The sequence below is a fragment of the Lepisma saccharinum genome, chromosome 11 (assembly GCF_977018435.1).
Source record: "Lepisma saccharinum chromosome 11, izLepSacc3.1, whole genome shotgun sequence".
Taxonomy (NCBI): domain Eukaryota; kingdom Metazoa; phylum Arthropoda; class Insecta; order Zygentoma; family Lepismatidae; genus Lepisma; species Lepisma saccharinum.
Genome location: NC_139239.1, coordinates 76,775,242 through 76,800,491, shown reverse-complemented (window position 1 = coordinate 76,800,491; position 25,250 = coordinate 76,775,242). Strand labels below are relative to the sequence as shown.

At 37.0% G+C, this 25,250-nt stretch overlaps 1 protein-coding gene across 1 annotated transcript in view; it reads right to left on the bottom strand.

Moving 5' to 3' along the window:
* Positions 1 to 5,530: 5,530 nt before the first annotated feature.
* Positions 5,531 to 25,250, bottom strand: part of LOC145994935 (uncharacterized) — a 32,066-nt gene continuing 12,346 nt past the window's right edge. The window contains exon 2 of the mRNA XM_083131445.1: positions 5,531 to 8,253. Coding sequence (XP_082987571.1) covers positions 5,652 to 7,994 — 2,343 coding nt within the window. The 5' untranslated portion in view covers positions 7,995 to 8,253 and the 3' untranslated portion in view covers positions 5,531 to 5,651. The remainder of the gene's footprint in view (positions 8,254 to 25,250) is intronic.

The window sequence follows — 25,250 nt, the reverse complement described above, 5'->3', positions numbered from 1 at the left end:
CCATTTTAGGAACCTAAAAGCACACTTTTTAGATTCTAAAAATCAGAGGTCTAGTTATAACAACAGATCCCATAAACCAACATTGATAGACACTCGATTGATTTCACTTCAGCCACACTTAAAAGTGTACAGAAATTATGGAACATCCAGTACATTATAATCAAAAATGTAATAACATGCTCAAATACATGGGTTAACCTCAAAGTTTGGGTAGGCTTCTCCTCTATCAACAATTACAATTCATTTGTATCAGTGGCGAAGCATGACATTTTTACGTAGTCATCGCAAGACTTGTCAAACGTCAGGGTTAATCTTTCCAACCTGGATGGGGGGCAAAATATTTCTCATCAGTAAACGAAAAAAATATTCTAAGCTTTCGATAGCTGACGTCACTCTCACTTCTACCCTGAAGATGAGAGTGACATTAGCTCTCGAAAGCTTGGAATCTTCTCCACAACTCACCTGGTCGATAACCCGAGAGAGACCTTTCATCAAAGGAGAAAATGTCTTCAGTAAAAATATTGTTTGAAAGCATTGCCAAAAGTGCACAAATCCATACGCTGTGCAGACCTGCCCGGTACATTTCAGTTGTCATCAAATATTAGAAAGAAAGTCAATTATTGGCTCCCTGTACTGTTTAACTGTGATAACTAAGCATGATTTATAACACTACCTGGGTTGTGAAAAGGATGGGATGGTTTTCTTTAAACATTATTGTGTGGCAAAGTATGAATACATGGTATTTCATTCATTCACTGGGACAGCACTAAATCTATACTTTTTCTACTTATTGACAATTTTTACATGAACAAATAACCCGTCAGATATACAAGCGGTACTCACATCAGTAAAACCAATAAACCCTCCTCCTTATGCAAATCTCAAAACAGTTGACAATTCAGACCTACTGTTAACATTAGATGGTTCGTCTAACATAATTGATAGTCTGATTTTTCAGTTTATTAAAAAAGAAATCACTCGCATCACTAATTGCATGTATTAGATCATTGCGTTGCTTGCTTTACAATTATGGAAATAGCACTCTGAAAAATGTTAATCCTGATGACATCAGAGAAACCCTGCCGTAAACATGGGAGCTGAAAAAAAAAAAGGCCTTTTATAACCAGACCTTCAAGCGGTTGTTGGGTGTCTTCCGAGCAGGTAGAGATTCGCACATTTTCTGCGATGATCTGGGCCAGCAAACACAGTTGTCCTCAATAGGAAACGTAGCGCGAGTGTTGGCCACAGGGAATGGTACTGGGTTCTTATTCCGATGCGTGAAACTTAGCGAATCCCTTGCATATTTTTAGCCGTTTCATCTTGTCGCTTGACTTATTTCGCACAAATATGAGAATATTCTGACATATTTTTTACTACTTCTCTAAAATATTTAAAATGCAGTATTTTTATTATTTTGCTAAGTCATCGCCGTATCTGCCGATGACCGGATGTCTCGCCTCTGATTTGTATCTACCTGAATCGCTATCTAATATGTTATAGCGAAAATACAAAGAATTAATCTAAAATGTTGATTATAATGAATGGAAATAGTATTAGCATAGTTTGTTTGATGATTTCTGCATTAACCCCCCTGACAAATACTATCACTAGAGAGAACCTAACTGCCAGAATTTGGAGCCTGTATCCTTGTACTGCAGGTCCTTGAGTTGCTGTGTGTTCCCGTGCAACCGAGTAATCTCTAGTACAAATTTACAGTATCCATGTGGAAATCGGAAGTGTGGGCATCGCTAACAGTAACAGAAAGTAGCATGGCATGTCTTAAATGGTCCATCTGCTTCCTTCATACATGTAACACATTCCAAAATGCAGAGCGCCCACTGGAGCAGAAATGTCATTGAGAAAAATACATGAAATCACGTGTAAGCTTGCCCAATGAGGGTGGAGCAAAGGAGTGGGTGGGCTTTCACATTGCAAGTACTATTCTTAATGATGCCTTTGTCGCGTCTATCTCTTCAGCCCCAGCGAACCCCTCAGCAGAAGATAGTGTTCGCAGCATAGTCCAGTAATGTTTCTCGTGCATACCCATTTCACCATTGATGAACCTTGCTTTGGAGGAATTGATTGATTGAGTTGGTGTTTTAAGTCTACTTTATGCACAGTAAGGTTAATCGGAACTGGACCTATAGCTTAAAGTGGGATCCGAACCACTATGTGCCTCCACCAGGTATCGAACCCAGGACCCCTTGATTACAAGGTGATGATGCTTGCACCATTTGGAGGAAGGAATCCTGGTCACTGCATTATGATATTTTCCAAAGCAGTTATTAATTTTTGTTTGGTTAGGCCTAGTTAGGTTTTCTGCTATTAGTAATATTTACATTTTTGTTAGATTAGGCATATTCCGGGGCAGTAGCATATGCAGGATTTTATCAACGGGGGGGGGGGGGGGGTTATTTCTGAAATTTTCTCTAAATTCACACTACCATTGTTTTATTATACTTTAATTAAATAATAATACTCATAATTAATTAATAATACTTATAATTGATTAATTAGTTGAATTACTTCTAATAATACTACTAATACCACTACTACTATTAAGTAGTAGAGATCTACATACATGAAGTATTTATGAAAGCAATAGAACGAAATTACTTTCTAGTCATTCGATTTTTATCAAATTCTGGGAGCATTTTTTTTGTTTCTTTGTTACGAAATAATTTTCTGGTCAATGAGGTGAGACATTTTAAGTGTGAAGAAAATCCATAAAAACAAGAAAATATATTAAAATAAATTTAAATAATTAAAGTATGCAACTCATCCAAGGAGCTGCGGTGCTCTGGTCGGTAGAGCGTCTGACAACCATGCGGGAGATCTGGGTTCGATTCCGGGAATTGGTTGGAATTTTTCCGGCTTCTTCCCCGCATAAATGTCCCCGATAATTCACATTTAGATTGTCTCGCTGTTCTTACCAACAAAACATTTTGCAATAGTTAAGCTTATTGTAGAATGCATAATTTTCTAGTCTACAAGGTGACACATTTTAAAGAGAGACATTCAAACGTGCCGCGGTAAGCAATGGGGAGGTAGACTGGTGACTGTATTATTGTCTGCCTAGCCTTTGTCTATACATTAGCCGCTTACAATGAACTAAGAACTTTCTTTAGTTAATTCTCATTATTCACACAAAACAAATAGGTCTACATGTTCATTGAACACTGGCATACGAGGGGTGGCAGTCCCTACCGAAATTTTGAGAAAATCAGAATTTTCAAATAAAAATCTGTTAAGAACTTTAAACAATCAAAATATGTAAATGTAAAACCTCTTTTAAAGTGAGTCCCGATTACCATTTTTGTCTTTGAATACAATTTTAATAGACTGGATGGAAAGCTCCAAAAATACGAAATATTTTATTATGCATCCTGCCCTCCAAAACAAAAGTCATGTACTATCCACATTTACTATTCCAGCTCCTCCCGAAAAAAAAATCCTGCATACGCCAGTGTATTGAACATTGTTGCAACTGAGATACAAAACAACTCTTTTCTCTTTTAAATCATATTTGCCCTCATGTTTTATTTTCAAGAATTCGTGTTTATTTTCAAGGCATTCACTCTGAAAGACGCGTGTTTTTGGAATGTTGTGCTTTTTTTTCGTGCTGCATGGAAATAATAATTCAAATTATTATTATTATTAGTAGTAGTAGTAGTAGTAGTAATAGTAATAGTATTGTCGCAGATCCTTGACTGTGATAAATTGGCTATTTTGAATTTTTTCCACAGCATTTTTCATAATATTTCACAAGCTCAAGGGGGGGTTTAAACCCCGTAACCCCCTCTTGCATACGCCACTGTCCGGGGTGTCCCAAAAGTCTCCATACATAGGGAAATATGTAATTCATGTTTCTTTTGTTACAGGTGAACCAGGGAAATGCCATTATCGATTATTGGAATAGAGAAAGGTATTAAAATTTAATTGAAATATATATATTGATTGTAGGTCAGACAAAAACGATTATTTATGTTTCCCTTTAAAAGGTAACAATCCATGGCTCAATAGCCCCAGTAGACTCGAATCAACATCCCATAGCCCAAGCCCATAGACGGCTCAGCCATGATGCGGGAGGGGCACTTAAGTTCAATCCATTTAAATCTGTTGAATGTACGAGAGTTAAATGAAAGGCCAAAAGTCAATGTACCCGAAAGTATTAATTTTGTTATGTATTGAGAAATTTGTCCCACTGACTAATGAGTCTGGTGAAAGAATACTCATAGAAAGAAGTCCCTTGACTGATACAAACCTGTTGACAGGGACGTTTGAGCTACAGTTTCTCATGATTTCTCTACATAATCACATAATCTCTATAATCACCCCCCAGATCAATGCACTTATGCATCCTGTGCTAGGGCCTCCCCGATGGCGCAGTGGTAGCGTCGTCGCCTTGTAATCAAGGGGTCCCGGGTTCGATACCCGGTGGAGACACAAGTGGTTCGGATCCCACTTTAAACTGTAGGTCCAGTCCCGATTAGCCTCACTGTGCATAAAGTGGACTTAAAACACGAAATCACTCAAATCACGCATCCTGTGCTGCAATTTTTTTACAGTCATCTTGTAGAATGATTTGTCCCGAGTCTCGCACCACTGAATGACTGCCTTCATCCATCAAAGTATATTGAGAACTAAAAGTGGTAAATGTTGTAAGGGCCAAAAGTAAAAGTGTTGGGAAATCGCATCGTTCAGCACATCAGCCCGTACAAATGTTCACACTGGTGCCGTTTTACATGCCCTTTGAACTACTTAGAGGGCTACCAGTCACTTTTCACATTTACCGCATTATCAAGCATGGCACATTTCACATTTTAACGTGAAAAATGGTGTTTGAATCCTTGTTGCACTTAGTGTGTCTACCAATTTTAGTCTTCAATTTTTCATAGCAAGGTAAAGATGAAAATCTGATGGGGGCAGGTCGGGGGAATAAGGTGGATGGGGAAGTGTGGTAAATCCACACTCGACCAAAGTAGTCTGTGCAGTGAGGCCTTGCCAACAGAGGTACCGAATCACTGCCCTGTCGGCCACTCTCTTCCCTGACATTTCATTCATTTTCAACCTGACAAAAAAATAGAAGAAAACAAGTGAATTTCAGTGTGTCCTAAAACATAAACCTTACATCCTCCAAAATGTTAACTACCTAGCATCACTCCTTCATGTGATGCTCAAAACTTTTCACTCTCCCCTCGTAGTTTGAAGAATGTTTCTAAAAGCAGGTCTGCTTGAGTGCAAGAATTATTAATAATCATGGTCTTAAATTGGAAATGATTACATCCTTATCAGTCGTGCATAAATTTGTATGTTTACATGTAATACACAACTCAGCAAATGTTAATGGAAAAATGACTGTAACCATTGTGGCGGAACAGTCGTAGGCTGGACCTCACCCCTTAATAAATAAAAAAATTAAATCAATTGAATTGAAAAGGTATATCTTATGAAATTTTTATATTATCTCTCACATTTATTAAGTGCATATCTATCTTTGGCTACAATCGAATAAAAAGATATAGGCTTAATAAAATTTTATTGTTTTAGCAGTAACTGCGTACACATGTAAATAAGTTTACAGGATTCTTGTCAAAAACATTTGTATATACTTACTGCAGTGAAACTATTAAAGATAACTGATTTATTTTTTACAGTTTGCACAATCCTAAAAGTGCAATTAATTCTGGTGACCAGCTTTCAATGTCTTCTACAATTTCCTGTGATAACGCAGGAGGACTCGCACAAGCAAGCCTTCCTGCTCTCATGAGTCCCACGTTAAGATTATCATGCTGTATGGTAATGTCACGTTCTTGAAACCTGAAGAAGTTGAAAATGGCACAGTTGCAATTAATTGGGTTATCATTCAAGTCAAGAACAACTTGCGACTTTGATTCTTCAACCACAGTTATTTCCTTATCTTTCAAGATAACAGAACTCACTCGGTTGTGTCTGAGATCGACAGATATGTTGTATGGCTCGTACAGAAGGTCGAAGGAAGTTAGAACCTGAATTTGGTTATGGGCTAGCCCAAGGTAGGAGAGACTTCTGAACAACATCCTCCAACTTGGAAATATCTGTGTGAGGGAATTGTTAGATATATCTAAATGTTGCAGAAATCTGCAGCTTTCTATAGCAGTGTAGTATAAGGGTTCTGGAGGTTGTTTTGGAGTAGTGCTGAGGCGTGAATTAAAGGAAAGAAAATTGTTCGCGAGGTTCAGAGTTGTTAGGGCAGTGAGGGACTGAAATGCCTCTCGATTTATTTCAACAATAAAGTTATTGTCGAGATACAGATGCTTCAGCGATGGAAGTTTCTCCTTCGAGAATTTTTTTATCTTGGACAGTTTGTTGAAAGACAAGTCCAGTGTTTCCAGATAGAGCGTATTTGAGAAGGGTACATTTTCAACTGATTGTATTTCATTGAAACTCAAGTTGAAATTTTCAACTCTCCTCAGAGATGAGAAAATTGTTGGAATATCATGTAATTTATTGTGACTCAAGTCAAGATTCTCTAGGGTGCTTACCCCATTAAATGTAGCAGCATCTAGGAACTCTATTTCATTGTGGCTCAAGTCGAGCAGAACAAGGTATGACAGGTTTTGAAAGGTTTGAGGATGTATTTGTTTGAGCCTATTATAACTTGCACTGAGTTTTCTAAGGTTCTTGTGTTCACATAAATTTGCAGGTAAGCTTGAAAGTCTGTTGTGGTCCAAGTAAAGATACGTCAATCTCTTTGAATCTTCTAAGAAGATATCAGGAAGCTCCTGAATTTCATTCTGACTTAAATCAAAACTCCACAGGTTTTGAGCTCCTGTGAGAAAATCGTATGTTACACGCTCTATTCCACAATCTTTCATTCCAAGAACACCAATTTTAGAAACGTTTTTAAAAATAATATTACCTGCAATCTTCAACACTTTGTTGTAGGATATATCAAAGTTCGTAATGCGGGAGGGCAAAATGCCATCAGGAATAGAACGCAGTGAATTTTTCGACACATATATACTTTCTATTTGCTCGAGATCATCGAACATGTCATTTTCTAATGCCTGTAGATTGGTAGATGATAAGAGCAAATTACGTAAACTCTTTAGCGGCTGAAGTAGTTCCTTAGTAATATTTGTGAGGGTGTTGTTGCTCAACGCCAATGATGTAAGATTTGCTAGTGAACGAAAAACATTATTTGGTAGAGTCTGGAGTTGGTTTCTGTCAAGAGCTAATGTAGTAAGGCTCCCGAGTCCATAAAACAGGTCTGGATGAAGAGAAGTAATGCGATTCTGATATAGGTTGAGAGTTTTTAGTTTGGTCAATCTATGAAATATGGAGGCAGGTAAGTGAGTAAGTTGATTAAAAACTATATAGAGATTTTCTAAGGTCGTCGTATTGAAGAATAGATCTTCTCGAAGTTCTGTGATGTTAGAATCTGACAGATATAAGGTGTTCAAGGAGTTTGGGAAAATTCCGCTTGGCACATCTTGAATGTGTGTGTAATATATTCTCATGTCGCGCAAGTTATGTAAATTAGTAAAGGTTGTATCATTGAGATTTAACACAGCATTCTCATCTCCAGTAACATGCAAATATGTCAGGTTCATTGCTCCACCTGCAACCTCAAGAAAACCGTCTATAAAAGGTTTCACTTTTTGACATCCGTTTATATTAATATATGTAACTCTAGAAAGGTCTGCATCTGAATAGAATGCTTCAGGCAAACTATCATAAGAGCTGTTGTGACACACAATACTTAACCCAAAAGCAAAGCCATTACTACATACATTGATTGTCAAATCGCCAGGGCAATGAATTTTGAACAACTGAACACTTTTGAATACTGAGCAGTCTTGTGAACGGTCGTTGTTCAGTGACAGTTCAATAAGCGATGAATTGTGAGACAAGGATCCCTGAATGTGAATCAATTTCAAGATAGTAAGAATGACTGACCACTTCCATGCACACATGATGTAATAATGCATTCCAGTAATTGTCATGAACATTGTATGCGTGCCACAATAGTAACAATTATTCTTCAAGGGTCAAAATGATTTGTTCAATGAGTAAATATTATTTTCAATCTCAAACGAGTGGTATTTTTTGGTAGAAATTCATTTCTAGTCGGGAACTAATGAAAATATTTCCTCTGCACCTTTTGAAGTTGTGAAACATGGATACCATTTTGAGACTTCTCACATCAAGAAACCACACTAGTATTTCCTTCTTCCTCCCATGTTCTCCCTTGGAAGTGGAAGAGTAGCTCTGAAAGAAGACAGAAAATATAGGTATTCTTGCACATATTGCATTACTAGTAAACAAATAATGCATTGAGTCTCCCTGGTGACAAGAACATAAATTGTGATCAAGAGCTAGGCCATTGATGTAGAGTGGACTGAGGGATGGTTACATTTATGTGCCTCCTTGGCGTGGGCTGGAACTTTACTTCCGGTTTTCAATAGAATAACATTGATTTCAAATGTGTAAAAGCAGTGTCTTAAGAAAAGGCGACAATCATTGTGTGGCTTTTAGTTACAACATGAAGTTGTGAACAAATATTTTTTCTCGCATATCTATGCATAGTTTTCAGACAGATCTGCTACAGAAAAATCGGTGAATTCAGGCAGTAAAGCGAAAAGACTGGACACAAACACGAGGGACTCGATAGTCGACACTACACCACCAGAGTAATTCAAATACAAATATTTTACGTGTTTCGAAAATCATAATTGTCTAACGCACATGTGTTGACTATCTGTAAAAATTGAAACTGTTTATAATCATCCAGAATTCCAAAAATTATAGTTTTATATGATATGATTTATTTGCATCCAAGGACTACAATTTTGTACAAGTAGGTACATCTGTAGTATAGGACATGTCAAATAGAAATACATGATAATAAAGTTTGGTAATTTTAACATAAAAATACATTGAAATAAAGTTTGGTAATTTTAACATAGAAATACATAATAATAAATTCTGAAGCCAGAATCGCCACAATAAACTCCTTAATATCTTGGTTCATATTTGTGTGCTTATTAAAATAAATAGTGTGCTTTTGTGTGCTAACGATGTGCAAACGTTTGAGATATAATTTCATAATTTATTAATATGTGGCGATTCCCACTTGACGCACGTCAGAATGATACGAGAAACGGAAAGACTGAAACTGGAGCTATCCTCTAAAGACGAAATCAAAAACTTCTTGAAACAGACAAACTTGAACTGCTAAAAACGAAAAAAGGACAAAAAGGGGAAAATGTGTGGACAGAAGTAGTCAAGGGTAATGTTACCAAAAAAAAAACACTAATGAATTTGTGTACCAGCACAAACGGACAAAACTACAAGGTATCAAACCAATTTATACATCGAAATCCATATGAGGTACTATACAATGCAGAAGCTAACCCCTCAACAACAAAATCTGTCAACTTAACCGGGCCAAGCAAAAAAGAAAATGGTAAAGAAACTGGTAAACTCAAAAAGCAAAACAAATTTAACCCAAATAAACAGTTAAAAGGCAAGGTCTTAATTTTAGGCGATAGCCATAGTCGTGATATTGCATCAAAAATGTCAGAAAAATGCAATAATTACGAAATAACTGGATACACTAAACCAGGGGCTCCACTGAATGAAGTAGTGAAATCAGCGGCTTCCATGTGCAAAAACTACGGAAGCAAAGACTGTGTAATCATAATGGGTGGATCAAACGATGTCGCCAAAAACGAGGCAAAAAATGTGATACCAGTGCTAAAAAAGTGCCTCGAAAGTGTACAAAACACCAATGTCATTGTTACAGAAGTCCCACATAAGAATGATCTCATTCCAACCTCTTGTGTAAACATGGAAATTAAAAGGGTAAACTCAAAAATCTCGAAAGTGTGCAAATTCTTCCCCACAGTAAAAATGTTGAGTGTCAACGGCATTGGTAGAGAAGGGCATACTACGCATGGTCAGCATCTGAACAGAAGAGGCAAAGACGTTCTGTGTAATAAACTCTGCTTACTGCTGAACAATTCATCCCCACAAAACAGCAATGTTACCATAGTCCTCCCTGCACCTCGATCTATTGGAAAGGAGAAGGAAACAATCCTAGTGCAAGTGCTGAATAGTGAAAATCATCTCGAGAAGATAACTGAAAAGATGCAGTTGAAAGGGAAAAGGTAACAAACAATACTACCAAAAAGGTGAGTAAAGAATCTTTGTGTAATGTGCTCCACCGTGAAGATGAAGTGAGTGACAACCTACCAGAAAAAAATGAAACATATGAAATTGCGAATACAAGAGACGGAGCTCTAAGACTGTCAAGAAGGGAAAAACGTGTACCACAAAAATTTCATGAAGATTTTTTATTGTAGAACGAAGTGAGAAGAGTGATGAAAAAAAAAAGAAGGGAAAGGTACTCATGATAGAAAAGTAAATGCAAAAGAAAACACATTAAATATATTTCATCAAAACGTACAAGGCCTTACCAGAGCAAAAAAGCTTAATTTAGAAATATTTATGCAAAATGAATTATGTCACATTGATGTAATTTGTCTGACAGAACACTGACTGCGAAAAGATGATCTTAACTACATAAACTTTCCAAATTTTACCCTAGCAACCAGTTTCTGCAGAGAAAATAAAATCAGGGGTGGGTCATGCATATTCATAAAAGATAACATTAAGGCAAAAGGGAGCAAACAATTCAACTACCTGAATGAGGAAAAAGAATTTGAAAGTTCCATAGTTGAATTTCCACCACTTAGGCTAGTATTAATTTGTGTATACAGAACACCCGACAGTAATATCAACAACTTTACTAGGAAACTAGATGTAATATTAGATGCTTATTCCAAAAGAAAAATCAAATCCATACTAATAGGAGATTTTAACATTGATTTCCTGAGTCAAAAAATAGAATATGAGGTAGAAATATTCATGAAAGCTCACAATCTGACAGCAGTTGTGAGAGTACCCACACGAATCACATCAACTTCAAAAACAGCAATTGATCAGATTTTCTTAAACACCAACTTATTTGAATACAGTGTCAATACAATTAGTACTGGCTTTTCAGACCATGAGGCACAATGCATAAAAATTACTGCAGCACAAAACACAAACCAAACACACACACACCTTATAGACACATAAATACCACAAAAAGAGAATTTAATGAAGCTCTACACAATCTGCTCTACACACATTCACAGAAGCAATTAGAGAAATTTTGGATAAAAAAGAACACTGTGTAGGGCTCTTTCTAGATCTAACAAAAGCATTTGACACTGTCAACCACAAACTCTTGGTAAAAAAAAAAATGGACCAGTATGGGATCAGGGGAGTAGCAAAAGAATGGTTTAAATCATATTTAACGGACAGGAATCAGATAGTAGAAATAACTCACATCGATGAGGATAATAACAAGGAAAATTATCGATCAAAGAAACAACGTATTACATATGGTGTACCCCAAGGATCCATTTTAGGACCCTTACTTTTTTTAATTTACATCAATGACCTTCCACAAAACTGTAAAAATGCAAACACAACTCTCTTTGCTGAAGATACAACTGTTCTTATAGCAGGAACAAACACAGAACGGTTAAAACACAACGTAAAGAATACAATCACACACATCTCGGAGTGGATAGAAAAAATGGTCTTGTGGTAAACACTAAAAAACAAATGCAATTAGATTTCAAATCAACAGCTGTAGCACTGAAACTCCAGAAATTAACTTTCAAGATCAGGGCATAGAATATGTATCTAACATATTTCTTGGCGTACAACTGTCTGAAAATTTAAAGTGGGATCTACATATTGAAGCTACAGCAAACAAGGTTAGTGGGTTTTGTTATGCGATAAGAACAGTAAGAAATGTAGTAAATCTAGAAGCAGCAAAAACACTATACTGTGGCATCATTCACTCTGTATTACTGTACGGCACATTTTCTGGGGGAACATGAACAAAAGCATTACATTTTTCAGACTACAAAAAAGAGCTGTTAGAATTCTGGCCAATGCTCCAACAGATGCACCATGCAAACCATTATTTCAAGATTACAGATATTGCCAGTTCCATGCATATACCTATATGAAATCCTAACAGGCATGAAAATTTGTCAAAATACACACACAGCAAATAAGAACTACCACAACTACAACACCAGGGGAAAGAATGACTTAAATATGGAATTACACAATACCACATTCTACCAAAAAGGGGTAACATATAATGGTATACGCTTATTTAACATGCTACCAAATGCATTGAAAAACATAAAGTCATTGCCAGTATACAAGTTACATCTAAAAAGATTCCTAAAGGAACATTCTTTTTACAAAGTGCAAGAGTACATTGACACCGTAAGTGACAGGAATAACAACAATAATGTAACAAAGTAGAACTGCCCTATCATTATTTTTTTATTTTTCCTTTGCTGTTCGATTTAATTTATCTAGATGTAAGTATAGGTGACTATTTTAAGCTCAATTTATGTTTGTGTGTATATATATGTGTGTGTGTACATAATGTCATAGCAAATGAAGCGAACATTGAATATAGAAAACATATTTTTAGCCAATTTGTCTCAAGAAAATAACATTGAGCATGCATTTATTCTCTTTATATGATATCTTGTATCTCATACTATCTATTGTATTTTATATTATATTATGCCTATAATTTTATAGATGTATTCTAAATGTACATGTACAATGTGACAATTCCAAACTTTTGTAAAGTTGAATGGATGCTAATAAATCAATCAATCAATTTTTCAAAATGGATTTTCCCAGTGGCAAAAGGCAATTGAACGTTTCAGGGTTCACGAAAAATGTACACTTCATCGTTCGTCCATGACTGCTCTGGCAACTACGAAACAAGGAACCAATATGTCATCTCTTATCTCAACACATAAATTAGGAGATATGAAAAATGCACGCAAGGCGATTTTAAAGATGACAACATCCCTCCAATTTTTAAGTCAGCAAGGAATAGCAATTCGGGGTCACACCGATGAAGCATCAAATATTCATCAGTTGCTGCTGCTTAGAGCAGAAGATTCTCCTGAGTTGAAATCTTGGCTGCAGCGAACTACATATAAGTGGGTTTCTCACGATATATTGAATGCAATTGTCTCTATTATCCAGCGATGTAGATGAGGCTTCCGACATATCAGTGAGGAACAAATATCCATATGCTTCAGATTTGTCGATGAAAATCTGCAAGTTGAAGAAGTGTTTATGGGCTTCTATGAAGTAACTTCAACAAGTTCTAGGACATTGTTTGAAGTCGTCCAGGATGTCATAAGACGTTTATCTCTTGACATTAAATACTGTCGTGGTCAATGTTATGATGGCGTGAGTAATGTCAGTGAACATTTAACAGAATTACAAAGTAGGATTATTCAGTTGGAGCCGAGAGCTATATTTGTTCATTGTTCGGTGCATAATTTGAATTTGGTAGTGCAAGATGCGATGCAAAGTATCAGTTATGTGCGAGACTTTGTGGTGATTCTTCGTGAATTAATATAATTTGTAAGACATTCGCCAAAGAGGCTAGCAGTGTTTCAATCGCTACAAGAAGACAACGAAGATGGTGTTGTAAAAAACATTCCCAGACTGACTTTGCGACCATTCTGTCCCACAAGGTGGTGTGTGAGGGTAAAATCACTACAATCGTTGGAAAGTGATTATGACGTTCTCTTCAAATTTTTGGAAGATCTGTCAGAAGAAAAAAGTGAAGTCGGTGGGAAGGCTAGTGGATATTTTTCAAACTTACATCAATTCAGATTTCTTATTTTCCTGAAAATGTTAATTTCAGTTTTCGGCAGGATTAAACAACTTCATTCTTCTTTTCAGAAGAAATCATTGTCATACCGAGAAATCAAAACTTTGGTGGAAACTTTGTCTGCAAGTTTAGCTTCACAAACGGATATATTTTTTTGAGTTGTGGAATGAAACCATGAGAAAAGCGGAGGAATTGAACATTGATGAACCAGTTTTGCCTAGAAAATGGAAGATGCCAAAATGCTACGACGAAGGTAGTGATCCTCGTATGCATCGAACGCCGCAGGAAATGTACAGACAAATATTTTTTGAAATAATTGATGTGGCTGTGGATTCGCTAAATCGTAGATTTCAAACAAAGGTTTTGGAACTTATTTCACAACTTGCAGCTTTTGCTATCGCTCAAATTGGTGCTGATCGAATTCTGCAGTTCTATGGGATACTTTGATAAAGACAAGCTAACATTGCAAAGTGACATGTTTCTAGATGTGTGCCGAACGAACAAAGAAAAAGTGGCCAACTTGTCAGACATTACAAATATTTTAAGTAGAGAAAACAGTGGTCCCATGCGTGAAATGCTCACAGAATTTGTGAAGTTTGTACGAGTGATTTTAACTATACCTGTTACTTCTTGTACCTCTGAGCGGTCATTTTCAGCACTTAGACGATTGGAAACGTTTTTCCGGTCAACAATGACCCAAAAAAGATTGAATGATTTGGCAATTTTGCATGTTCATAAAGAAATGACTAAAAATATTGAATTACCAAAATTGCAAACAAATTCATAAGTGCAAATGACGTAAGAAGGAATGTGTTTTATATTGAAAGTTAACATGTCATGATCATTATTATTATTATTTGGTACATAAAGTTAGTCATTTTGTAGTTTCTGTTCACAACAAAATGCTTGCATAGTTCTTCTGCAATACAATTAAAATTATTTGTATTTATGAAGATTTTTTCATTTTAATTTGTATGAATGTGGTATTTTCTTTTAGTAACGTGTTGATAATATCATTGCCTGTTGCAATCATTGTACATTTAAGTTGTTTAAAGTATACAATACTTGATAATTACAGATCTAACCACCATTGATATGCAGCCACAGAAATTTTGGAAATGTCACACTTCGGATTATATCCCACATGGCTTTGCATTTGTTATCCGATGTTTGTATCCTTATGTCATTATGTCTGATTTTTGTGTCTCTTAATACTAATTGATATGTTTTCTTATACCTTTTGCAGTACGCTATAAAATTAGGGCCATTACTTACTTTACTTTCTGCATGAAGTAATTTTATTTTTCTGCTAGATATTTCTATTCCATTTGTTATTCAGGATTTTTCTTTATTTCTTATATTTACTTGTTTTACAGGAAAGCATTCATTGTGGAATAGGCAAATTTTTTTTAGGACGACATTGAATTTCTTATTTGTGCAGGGAAGTTGATAAATGGCACCTTACCTTTCTTCCCCTAGCTTCTGCATGAGTACATCAATTGTCTCCTTTGTGTATAGTCTTTTTTGTATTTTCTTTGTTGCTTTTAACTGTTATTTTTTTGTTTCTACACTCTAGTAAAAGAAATTGTGCTTCATGATCAGAATAATGTACACTTATATTTTTATGCTGGAACATTTTTGCTTCTCTGTGGATGATCATGTGGTCTATCAAAGAAACTGAGTTTGGTGTTATTCGTGTAGGTGAGCTGATAACTTGTTCGAGGCCATGTGTGTTTAGTGTTGTCACAAAGTGTACCTTACGCCCTGTGTCTTTTAGGAAGTTAATGTTCAGATCCCCACATATTATAATTTCTGATTCTAGTGTTTTTAGTTCATCCAAAAGCATTGTTAGTTTTTGTATAAAAGTTGCACAATCTCCATCCAACCAAGACTTTGAGGTCAAGGAGATATATTATGCTGAATTCAAACTGTTTTTCAATTGCTTCTACTCTTTTTGGGATAATTTTTTCACTCTTACACCTTGTTTAACAAATATGCTGGTACCTCCGTGCCTAATCATTGATCTACTGGAGAAGCTTATTAATTGATAATTGTAAATTTGTGCAAATTTGATTTCATCTTTTGAGAGGCAGTGCTCCGTAATGCATAGAACGTGTACCATTTCGGTTTCTTCTTTTATGAGAAGATCCAAATTTAGTGTTTTACCTGATATACCCTGAACATTTAAATGATATACATTTACACAGTTTCTATAATTATTGTCCTTTACATAGTAACTATCTCTTATTGGTGGATTTTTGTTCTCATTTACGTCACTTATATTATTTACCATAAAAAATCATCACTGTACTTTTTCGGCATACATTTCTTTCTGATTGCTACTCGGGGAGTTTTTTCCATCGGATTTTCACTGCACACTGCACATACAGGCCCGTAGCTAGAGGGGGGCAGGGGGGCAACTGCCCCCCCTGAGAGTCTGCTTTACCCCCCCCCCCTGTGAAAAATACAGAACACATTTCTACCTGGAATTCTCACTAATCTTTACAATTATATCCTGTATTACTCTAGCAACATAACAAAGACATTTATTGATTTTGTGATTTATGAAGGTGTGTGGGATTCCATATAATGTCGTATCAGGATTGGGGGGAAAATTCCCTTCCAGATTCAGACTTCGTGAAATGATTTTGCAATTTTCAAAGTCCAATTTTCTAGAACTGTTGTGACATTTTGAGTAGTCTTGTATTAAAGGTGCCTAATGTATTTGGATATTTTTCTTGGATGTGTTGCTATGAAGTTTGAACAGCATCTTTTTTTTTTTGTTTCGCCAGTCTACCTTTTGGTAATAGCGATTCATGTGATAGAGAGAAGGAGTGGACATTTGATTTTTGTTACTTAGCGTTGCTTTTCTGCCACATCTAGTTAATCGTGACAATGAGTGTTGACGTGAAATTATTTATGATGAGGCACTCACAAACAGTGCTGCAACCACAGGGGAGCAGGGGCATTGTCCCCCCAATCTTGGAAGGAAGTCCAATCTAGGGGGGGGGCAAACATTGAAGTAAAGAAACCTGACTAGCAGACTCTAAGAATAGCAGGACAAATGGATACTCAAGATGGAATTAGTTTTCAAGTGTTTCTTGCATTTTTCTTCCAGATGGATAAGGGCACTTGCAGGGGGTACAGAGGGGCAATTGCCCCCTCGAATTCAAATTTTATAAAAGTACATTTCGTAAAATGTTCTTGCTCACTTCGCTCGCATATGCAAATAAGATAAGCAACATAAGTGTGTGTTATGATATTCATTTCATAAAGGAAAAGTTAAGTCTTAACTCTGACTGTTTCCATGATATAGTTTCCATAGCATCTTATATATTGCTCTCAGAATTTTAAACGGCAGTAAAAATAAATGACATTTGCAACTGCAAAGCTATCAATGGGATTGCATACATTAAGGACAGAAGATGCCATATTTCGATTGCTTGTAACATCGAAAGAAGAATTAGACAAGCAAATAGTGACTGAGAAAACTTGCTTGTCTTGATGTCCTGTACAGGCTGTGAAAGTTGTCGGTGCTATCAGGCAGCACCCTATGAATATGGGTTCAAGAAAATGACAATTGATTGTGCCTGTAGCAGACGTTGTCTGTTAAAGTACCTCAGGCACAACCTAATTTTTTGACAAATAATTATGTCAACTCTTCTTCTATGGAGTGGACTGTCCTAATTTTATTCATATATCTTAAGCCATTCTGTGACTGGCAGAAATCAGTATCAGCATAGAAAAAAAAACCTGATATTTGGGGTTTGTAAGCTTCTGCACAAAAAGTGATGGCGATAAGCGGCCCAGAGACCTTGTGCCGCGGTAATAGGGGTACGGTGAAAGAGGCCCCTTATATCGTTCGGTTTCGTACCATAGTCATTAATTTTTTCATAATGTAAAGAGGATACATTTCCTTCTATAAAATTTATATAAAATATTAATGATGACACTGTAATCCAAGAAGTCATAGATCAATCAAGGGATTGCTATTTGCTTTTCGGGTGTCAAACACATGTATTTCACCTATAATTCACACAATATTTTGCAAAATGGTTAACGTAACCAGTAGGCAAACATTGTCTGTAATGATGCAAGAGTCTTTCATTTGAAGCAAATAGAATCCATGGTGGAGTAAGGGACCCATGTTTTAATGTATTAGCAAGTAGGCCTACAAAAAATGTATTACAAATTTTTACACAATTCATCAAAGTGTAGATAATATGTAACCATTATTATTTAATTAATTTGATTTTTCTTGCATAACACAACACAATGGTGTTGTTGGATTCTCGTTAGATTCCTTTGTGCATAAAAATCTTGCATAGAGGGAATCATTATGAAGCATGATTTATAAAGGGCTCCCTTAACCAGTTGTGCAGAGAGGCCCAAAGCTGTTGGTACATATTAATCGTTTATTAACATTATCGACCTGTAAATATCAAGTAGATACAGTCCCTATTAGCCTATTTGTGTTAAACTTTATATTCTTTGGCAATCTGGAAAGGTCATTATCGAAATATTGCTTTTTGATGTTGCTCGAAGTTTTTTTTTGTTCATTGGAGTTTCAAGATATCATTCCTTTTCTCTTACTTATCTCTTTTGGGGGAGGGACAAGTGCGTCTGTGTAACCTGCTATATCTGCCAATGCAACACAATATATTAAAAATGTGCCCCATCTAGGATTGACTTCCCCCCCCTACAAAGAATTCCTGGCTATGGGCCTGTGCAGGCACGTATCCAGGGGGCTCGAGCCCCCCCCGAAAGTTTTAGGTTTACACTAGATAAAATGAGTTTTTTTTTGTTTCTTGTGGTGTGAAATAAAATAATGTGACAATAATTTAAGGAAAGAAATAATTATGGAGGCAAGACGGAGAATGTTCCGTAACCCTGTTATTAATAATAGCACGTATCCAAGATGGGGCACAGGGGGCTCGACCCTATCCCCAGGAAATTTTTCACTTTACGTTAGATAAAATTAGGTTTTTGGCTTCTTAAATAATGTTAAAATAATGTAAGGAGAGAGATAATTATCGAGGCAAGACGGTGCATGTTTTATACCCCTGTTATTATTAATAGCACGTAGCCAAGGTGGGTATGAGGTGGCTCGAGCCCCCCCCTCAGGAAAGTTTTAAATTTGCACTAGATAAAATTAGATTTTTGGCGTCTTGAATAATGTGAAGATAATAAATTTATAAATCTGAGAGAAATAATTATCGAGACAAGACGGAGAGTGTTCTATAACCCTATTATTGTCAATAGCACGTATCCAAGGTGGGAATCAGGAGGCTTGAGCCCCCCTTCAGGATTTTTTTTCTGTTTACACTAGATAAAATTAGGATTTTGGCTTCTTGAATAATTTCATGATAATTTGGGAGAAATAATTATCGAGACAAGATGGAGAATGTTCTATAACCCTGTTATTGTTAATAGCACGTATCCAAGGTGGGGTTGATGTGGCTCGAGCCCCCCCCCCCCATGATTTTTTTTATTTTACACTAGATAAAATTAGGTTTTTGGCTTTTTGAATAATGTAACGATGATTTAACGAGATAGACAAGTATCGAGGCAAGACTGAGAATGTTCTATAACCCTGTTGTTGGTAATATTGCACGTACACTTTTCTTGCGCTTTCGGTGTTGACTCAGCGCACTTGAGGACTTGTAGAGACTTGTCAGCATTTGGATGCTGCACAACAAAGGTAGAGCCACACGTAGGGCGATTCGTTGTAATTTCTAATCTCTGGAAGGCGGGAGAGGGTACGTTCTTGAATGAGAGAAGGAGTCAATTACTGGCGATATTAACGATCGTTTTATCTGCGGAACGTTCTACAATATAATGAGTATATAAATACGCCGATTCAATTTTTTGATTGATCTGTACAAAGAATCGGTTAATGAGATTTCAGAGGTAAGTGTGACAATTCATACAGTCGATTGGTGATCAGATCAGTCAGCGTCCTCTGGTTGCTTTATAAGATATAGTGATTCGAAAATGAAGACATTGACGACAGCAGAACTTCCGGGGCCTCAGAGTAGTGCTAGCTCGGTTCGAGGGCCGAAGAGATCAAGGACTCTCTCTCTTTCACTCTCTCTCTCTCTCTCTCTCTCTCTCTCTCTCTCTCTCTCTAAAGTGAATATTTCATCAGTACCGGATATTAAAACAGAAATAAGCTGCATAGATCAACTGAAAATCAAAGTTTTGAGTGATGATTTAGTTTTGCCAGAACTAAATTTCGTATATGCAGTCTGAGAATTTCATGATATAAAAAAATACTTTTGTTTAAGCCTATTGGGTTCGAAACACATTCAAACACTTAACTACCATAAAGAGACAGCCGAAAATTTTATGAATGTCGAGAAGAGAAAGCAAGAAGATGTTGCATATGTAGACATTTTAGGCGGAAATTGCAGGCTCTACCAGGACCCACATCAGGGCTCTACCAACTGAGCCACCTAGTCATCCTTGACTTCAACCGATTTTTCGTTAAAATGTCTACATAGTACATGTCCTGTGTATATCAAATCATAAGGTGTTGCCTGCATAGTGAACAAGCACAAAAAATATAGGAGAGAGAAGAAAACTGAGGAGCATTATCACCGGTTGCGGATAATTTTTTTCTGTGGTCAACAAGAGCTACTACTTCAAGGTGACAATGACAGTGGCCTAATAAGGGAGATTTCAGACCGTGTCGCCTGAAGATTAGGTTTGTGCGGCCTTTTGTGTCGCTACGGTGTGAAACGTTGCTGTTGATTGGCCCATTCCAATCGACATGTATCGCGTGTCCCTTCGGTCTGAAACCTTCCTAAGTCTTGAAAATCCAAGTCACAAGGATGGAAAATTAGGGCCTTGTTAAGGTTAGGTGTGAAGGCAGGTAGACCACAGCACCCTAAAGGATCATATTCAAACCTGCAGGAAGAACGCATCTTACTTCAATCTCCAATACGATGATAAAAACTTCTGGTGAGTTCATTTTAAAAAATGTGTCCGAGATAAAGAGAGGCGTGCCCAGGATTTTCGGAAGGGAGAGGGGTTACGCATACTATTTTTGGTAGTCAGTCCTGATTTTGCCATTTTTTCCCTGTCTTTGACGTTCCTCTTCTTTTTTTTCTTTTTTTTAAAAAAAAAGGAATACTGGGTCAAATGGGGTTATTACCTCACCAACCCTCCCTTGGGCACGTCACTGGAGATAAATGAGTAAGCATTTGATCATACTGGGAGACGAAACATTAGATGTGCTGGGAACGGAAGGGTTTTCATTATGCATTAATTGTTTCGTGATCCACCTGTATTCGAGAAGACTTCCTTTGTTTCGTGCCGATATATAACAAGACAGCGAAAGCTGTGACAGGCATTTTTGAATACTTGTGAGTGCTAAGGCCTGAATCGGAACAATTTGGTGGGTTTCGGCTTTTATAAGAGCTGAAAAAATGGGAGGACAAGACACGTTAGTGGTGTTCAGGCTCGAATTAGAGAGAAATATTCGAGAGCTGTCTGCGTCCAGTTCGCAACCCACAATTTGAATCTCGCGTTGTCGAGTGGATTGTCCATCCCGTGCATGTGTAACAGCTTCGTAAAAACACTCAAAGATACCATAGATGTTTTTATACCTGATGAGAAGAAATGGACAAACACACATACTGAGATGGTTCCGGCACACATTATTAATGCATGGAAACAGAAGAGTCGAGTGGTAAAAAATGTTCCGATTTCACGTTCTGATTAAAATGATAGCCTTACAGTGGCAACGATTTAAGGGATAGTTGCTCCCCATTTTTTATTTTTCTGCTTCAAAATTATGGCCTCTTAATGTTAAGCTTTGGCTACCAAGAGAAAGTAAACTTTCCTTGCAACGCCCTCCGCACCACCCCCCCCCCTCGTTTTGGAACCCAATTGCCACCACTGGTCTTAAACATACAATTGTGAGGTTCTTACTATACCCCTTAAAAAATGGTGTTGAGCCCCCCCCGAAAGGAATTCCTGGATACGTGCCTGGGCCTGTGCACATCACAAATTTCAATACCCGTTTTTGCATTATGTTTATTCTTCTGGGCAGCATGTAATCAATGTAAACTTTATTAGTAAAACTTTTTACTAACTTCTAATGTCTTTTCTTGAACAACACTTGCAAATGTTAATAATAAAATACAATAACTGTGCATTTCAGTATTGTAACTGTTGTGCTGGATATGCACTCGAAGAGCATTAATAAATAAATAATAATAAATTTAGAATACAATTTATTTCATTAGTTTATTAATTATTTATTGTATAACATTTATAACAGTTGTAATTATTATTATTTCTGCTATTCTACTTTTATTACTGGTCTTTATCTCTCGCTGCGGGATGGCGTAGGTTCGAATCCGGCTCTGGTCGGAATTTATTCGGCCTACGTATAGGGCCGGTGGCAACCCACCATCGTGAGGAAATTGGGGAGCTCCGAGTGAGTGAGCGTAATCCGGTCGAGACGACCTATTATAACGGCTGGGGATACGTCGGGCCGACCCCCCGACTATTCCAATACTGGTTGAAGATCTCCACGCTTAGAGGTGACGAAGGAAAGTGTGGGAGGGAGACCGGCAGTCGGTAGGTAAGCCAAGGCCCTTCATGGGCTGTCGCGCTAAGGATTATTATATTATTATTATCCCCTACCAAAATTTCTGACGACGCTCTCTCTAAGCCAAATGATAAAATTAAAGGGGCTGTGTTTGACTACACAGTGTCGAAAATTATACATTTTACTGTTGTAAAATTGAAGTATTTCAATGTTTATAATTTATGTAACCTTCATTTCAACTGCAGAAGCCTTAACACGAACTGTTGGTAGAAGATCAACATTGTCTTGGAAAATACTGCTATTTTTCGTAAATCTTCATCCAAAGGATCCGGGAGATTGCCAATCATTTCTAGGTACCCTTGTTTCTCTATATATCACTCAAAAATTTCAAGTGATCCATTTTGTATCCGATCTTTTATAAGAAAATAAGCTCGGTGACGATCTGTATTCCGCTTGTTTCTATTGGAAAATGGACATTTCCACTATGACATGAAAAACGTTTTGAATCTATTCATTTTACTAATAATGACACCAAACTGAAATGTGCAAAATATCTCGGCGATATTTGTTTTGGTTCTCGAGATACACGCCTTCAAACACTGCTGAAATTCATCTCCTACGTCACAGATTTGAAAACGTCCTCTGCACAGGCTAGACAGGCCTGACGTCATCCTTTAGAAATGCGGGCGCAGTCTTACCTCCCGAAGCTGAAAAAACAGGGTCGTTGGCGGTCCCAACCGTGACGCTTCCGCTTATTACAGGATCTGAATTTGTGCGAGGGAAGTGAAAGTACCTTGTATTTCCTTTTTCTGTAGCTTGTGTGATAGTGGAGGTTTTTTCAACAACAGTAACACTTCAGGAAGATGCCGCGCAATTGTGCTGTTGCTTTGTGTCCGAACAACGCAAGAAATCAGTGGCGTACGCAAGGGGGGGGGGGTTACCGGGTTTAAACCCTTTGAGCTTTTGAAATATTATGGAAAATGCTGTAGAAAAAAATTAAAAATGGCTAATTTATCACAGTCAAAGATCTGCGACAGTAATAATAATAATAATAATAATAATAATAATAATAATAATAATAATGATAATAATAATAATTTGAATTATTATTCCCATGCAGCATGAAGAAAAACACAACATTCCAAACACAATCTAAGGGGCCGCAAAGTTCAATTTTGCAATTTTTTTTGCAAAAAGTTGCGCAGTGACTCTCGCGAGAATTATGAAAATTCCTTGCTTCGTCGCAGTGTGCCGACCTTATTGCAAACGTTCTTCCCGGTACTGATTTCGCATCCCCTTGTGAACTCTCAAGTGATGCTGAGTCTACATCCACATCATTAAATAATGTTGAAGAAGTGCTTTGTGAATCACCTAGAAGTGATAAATGTGTTGGAATGTCTATAAACTTACTTTTCAACGAAAACATAGACTCAGTGGAATTTAGCAACATGTATTCTCGCGCTTCATCATCATCCTGGGCGAGTTCCATAGGTAAAGGTAATGTAAATTCCCCCGTGCCATGAAGGCACACGTAGTGGTGTGGTGAGCCCCAAACATTCTCGATCTCGAACTATTTTGCATAAGGAAGGGGGGTGATGTGATCAGCACCATGCTCCGGCAGCCTTCATCCCCCAGGGTTGCTCTCAGGTACCTATTGCTATGAGGCTGGGTGCGGAGACAAGGCTGGATAAATTCCAACAAATTCCGGGAATCGAACCCGGATATCCCACGAAGTTGTCAGACTAGACCAGCGCGGCTCCTTCAATGAGTTTCATATTTCAATTATTTCAATAAATTTAATATATTTGCTTTTTTTATGGATTTTCTTCACACTTAAAATGTCTCACTTATCATATACAAATAACCGTTGACTAGACAATTATTTTGTAACAAAGAAACAGAAGAAATGTAATTTTGTTCTATTTCTTCCATAAATAGCAGCTGCATTAGTAGTAATTATTAGTAGTAATTAAACTAATTAATTATAAGAATGATTAATTAATTTATTATTATTATTATTAACTTAAGTATAATAAAACAATGGTAATGTGAATTTGTAGAAAGTTTTCGAAATAACACCCCCCCTTGATGAAATCCTGCGTACGCTACTGCAAGAAATACAGTAGGTTGATTGATTGATTGATCTGCATGATTTTACTTCGCTTTTTGTGTCACTTTTGGCTAATTTGCGAAGATGGGGATGAGTGATGACATGATGAAATTGATGAATGAACACTCACAAACATCCATGCCCAGGTCGGGATTCGAACCCGGCGTCGTAGAGCGATGTGCTAACCACTCCGCCACGGGAGCCGGCAAAAATACAATAGGTGTAAGCTATTTTTCGTTTCCAAAGGGTCCGATTACGTGCAAGATGTGGCTTTCAAAGTGTAAGAGATTAGATCCTGTTAACACCATAACAGCTGGATGCCGATTACGAACGAAACTTATAAAAGCAGAACTGCTGAGAATTACCTGTAGAGTAGACCGCAGCTTAATAAAAACGCTGTACCAAGTTTAAATTTGCCTGGTTGTGTGGTGAATTGTAGTGTGCAACAGCCAAATTACATAATTGATCGAAGTGGACGTGCCAATAAACGTCAGATTCGAAAGCGAGCAGTGGAAATACTTGAAGAGTTATCTTCTCGCAAAATAATTTGCATTGCACATAATTCAGAGACTTTGAGTACTGGAAATATACTCAATACACCCAATCTCGAACAAGATGGTGAGTTGGAAACTCTGAAAAAGAAATGAAAATGTGCTGAAGAACAAATAAAGAAACTGCAGACACTACAGGATGAAAGTGCTAAAAAAGTAAATAAAGTAAAGAAATAATGCAATCGTTTATTACATAAAGTGAAGAATTTACAAATTAGCAATAAAAGTTTGAGGCAACAGTTAGTAAGACTTCTCAAA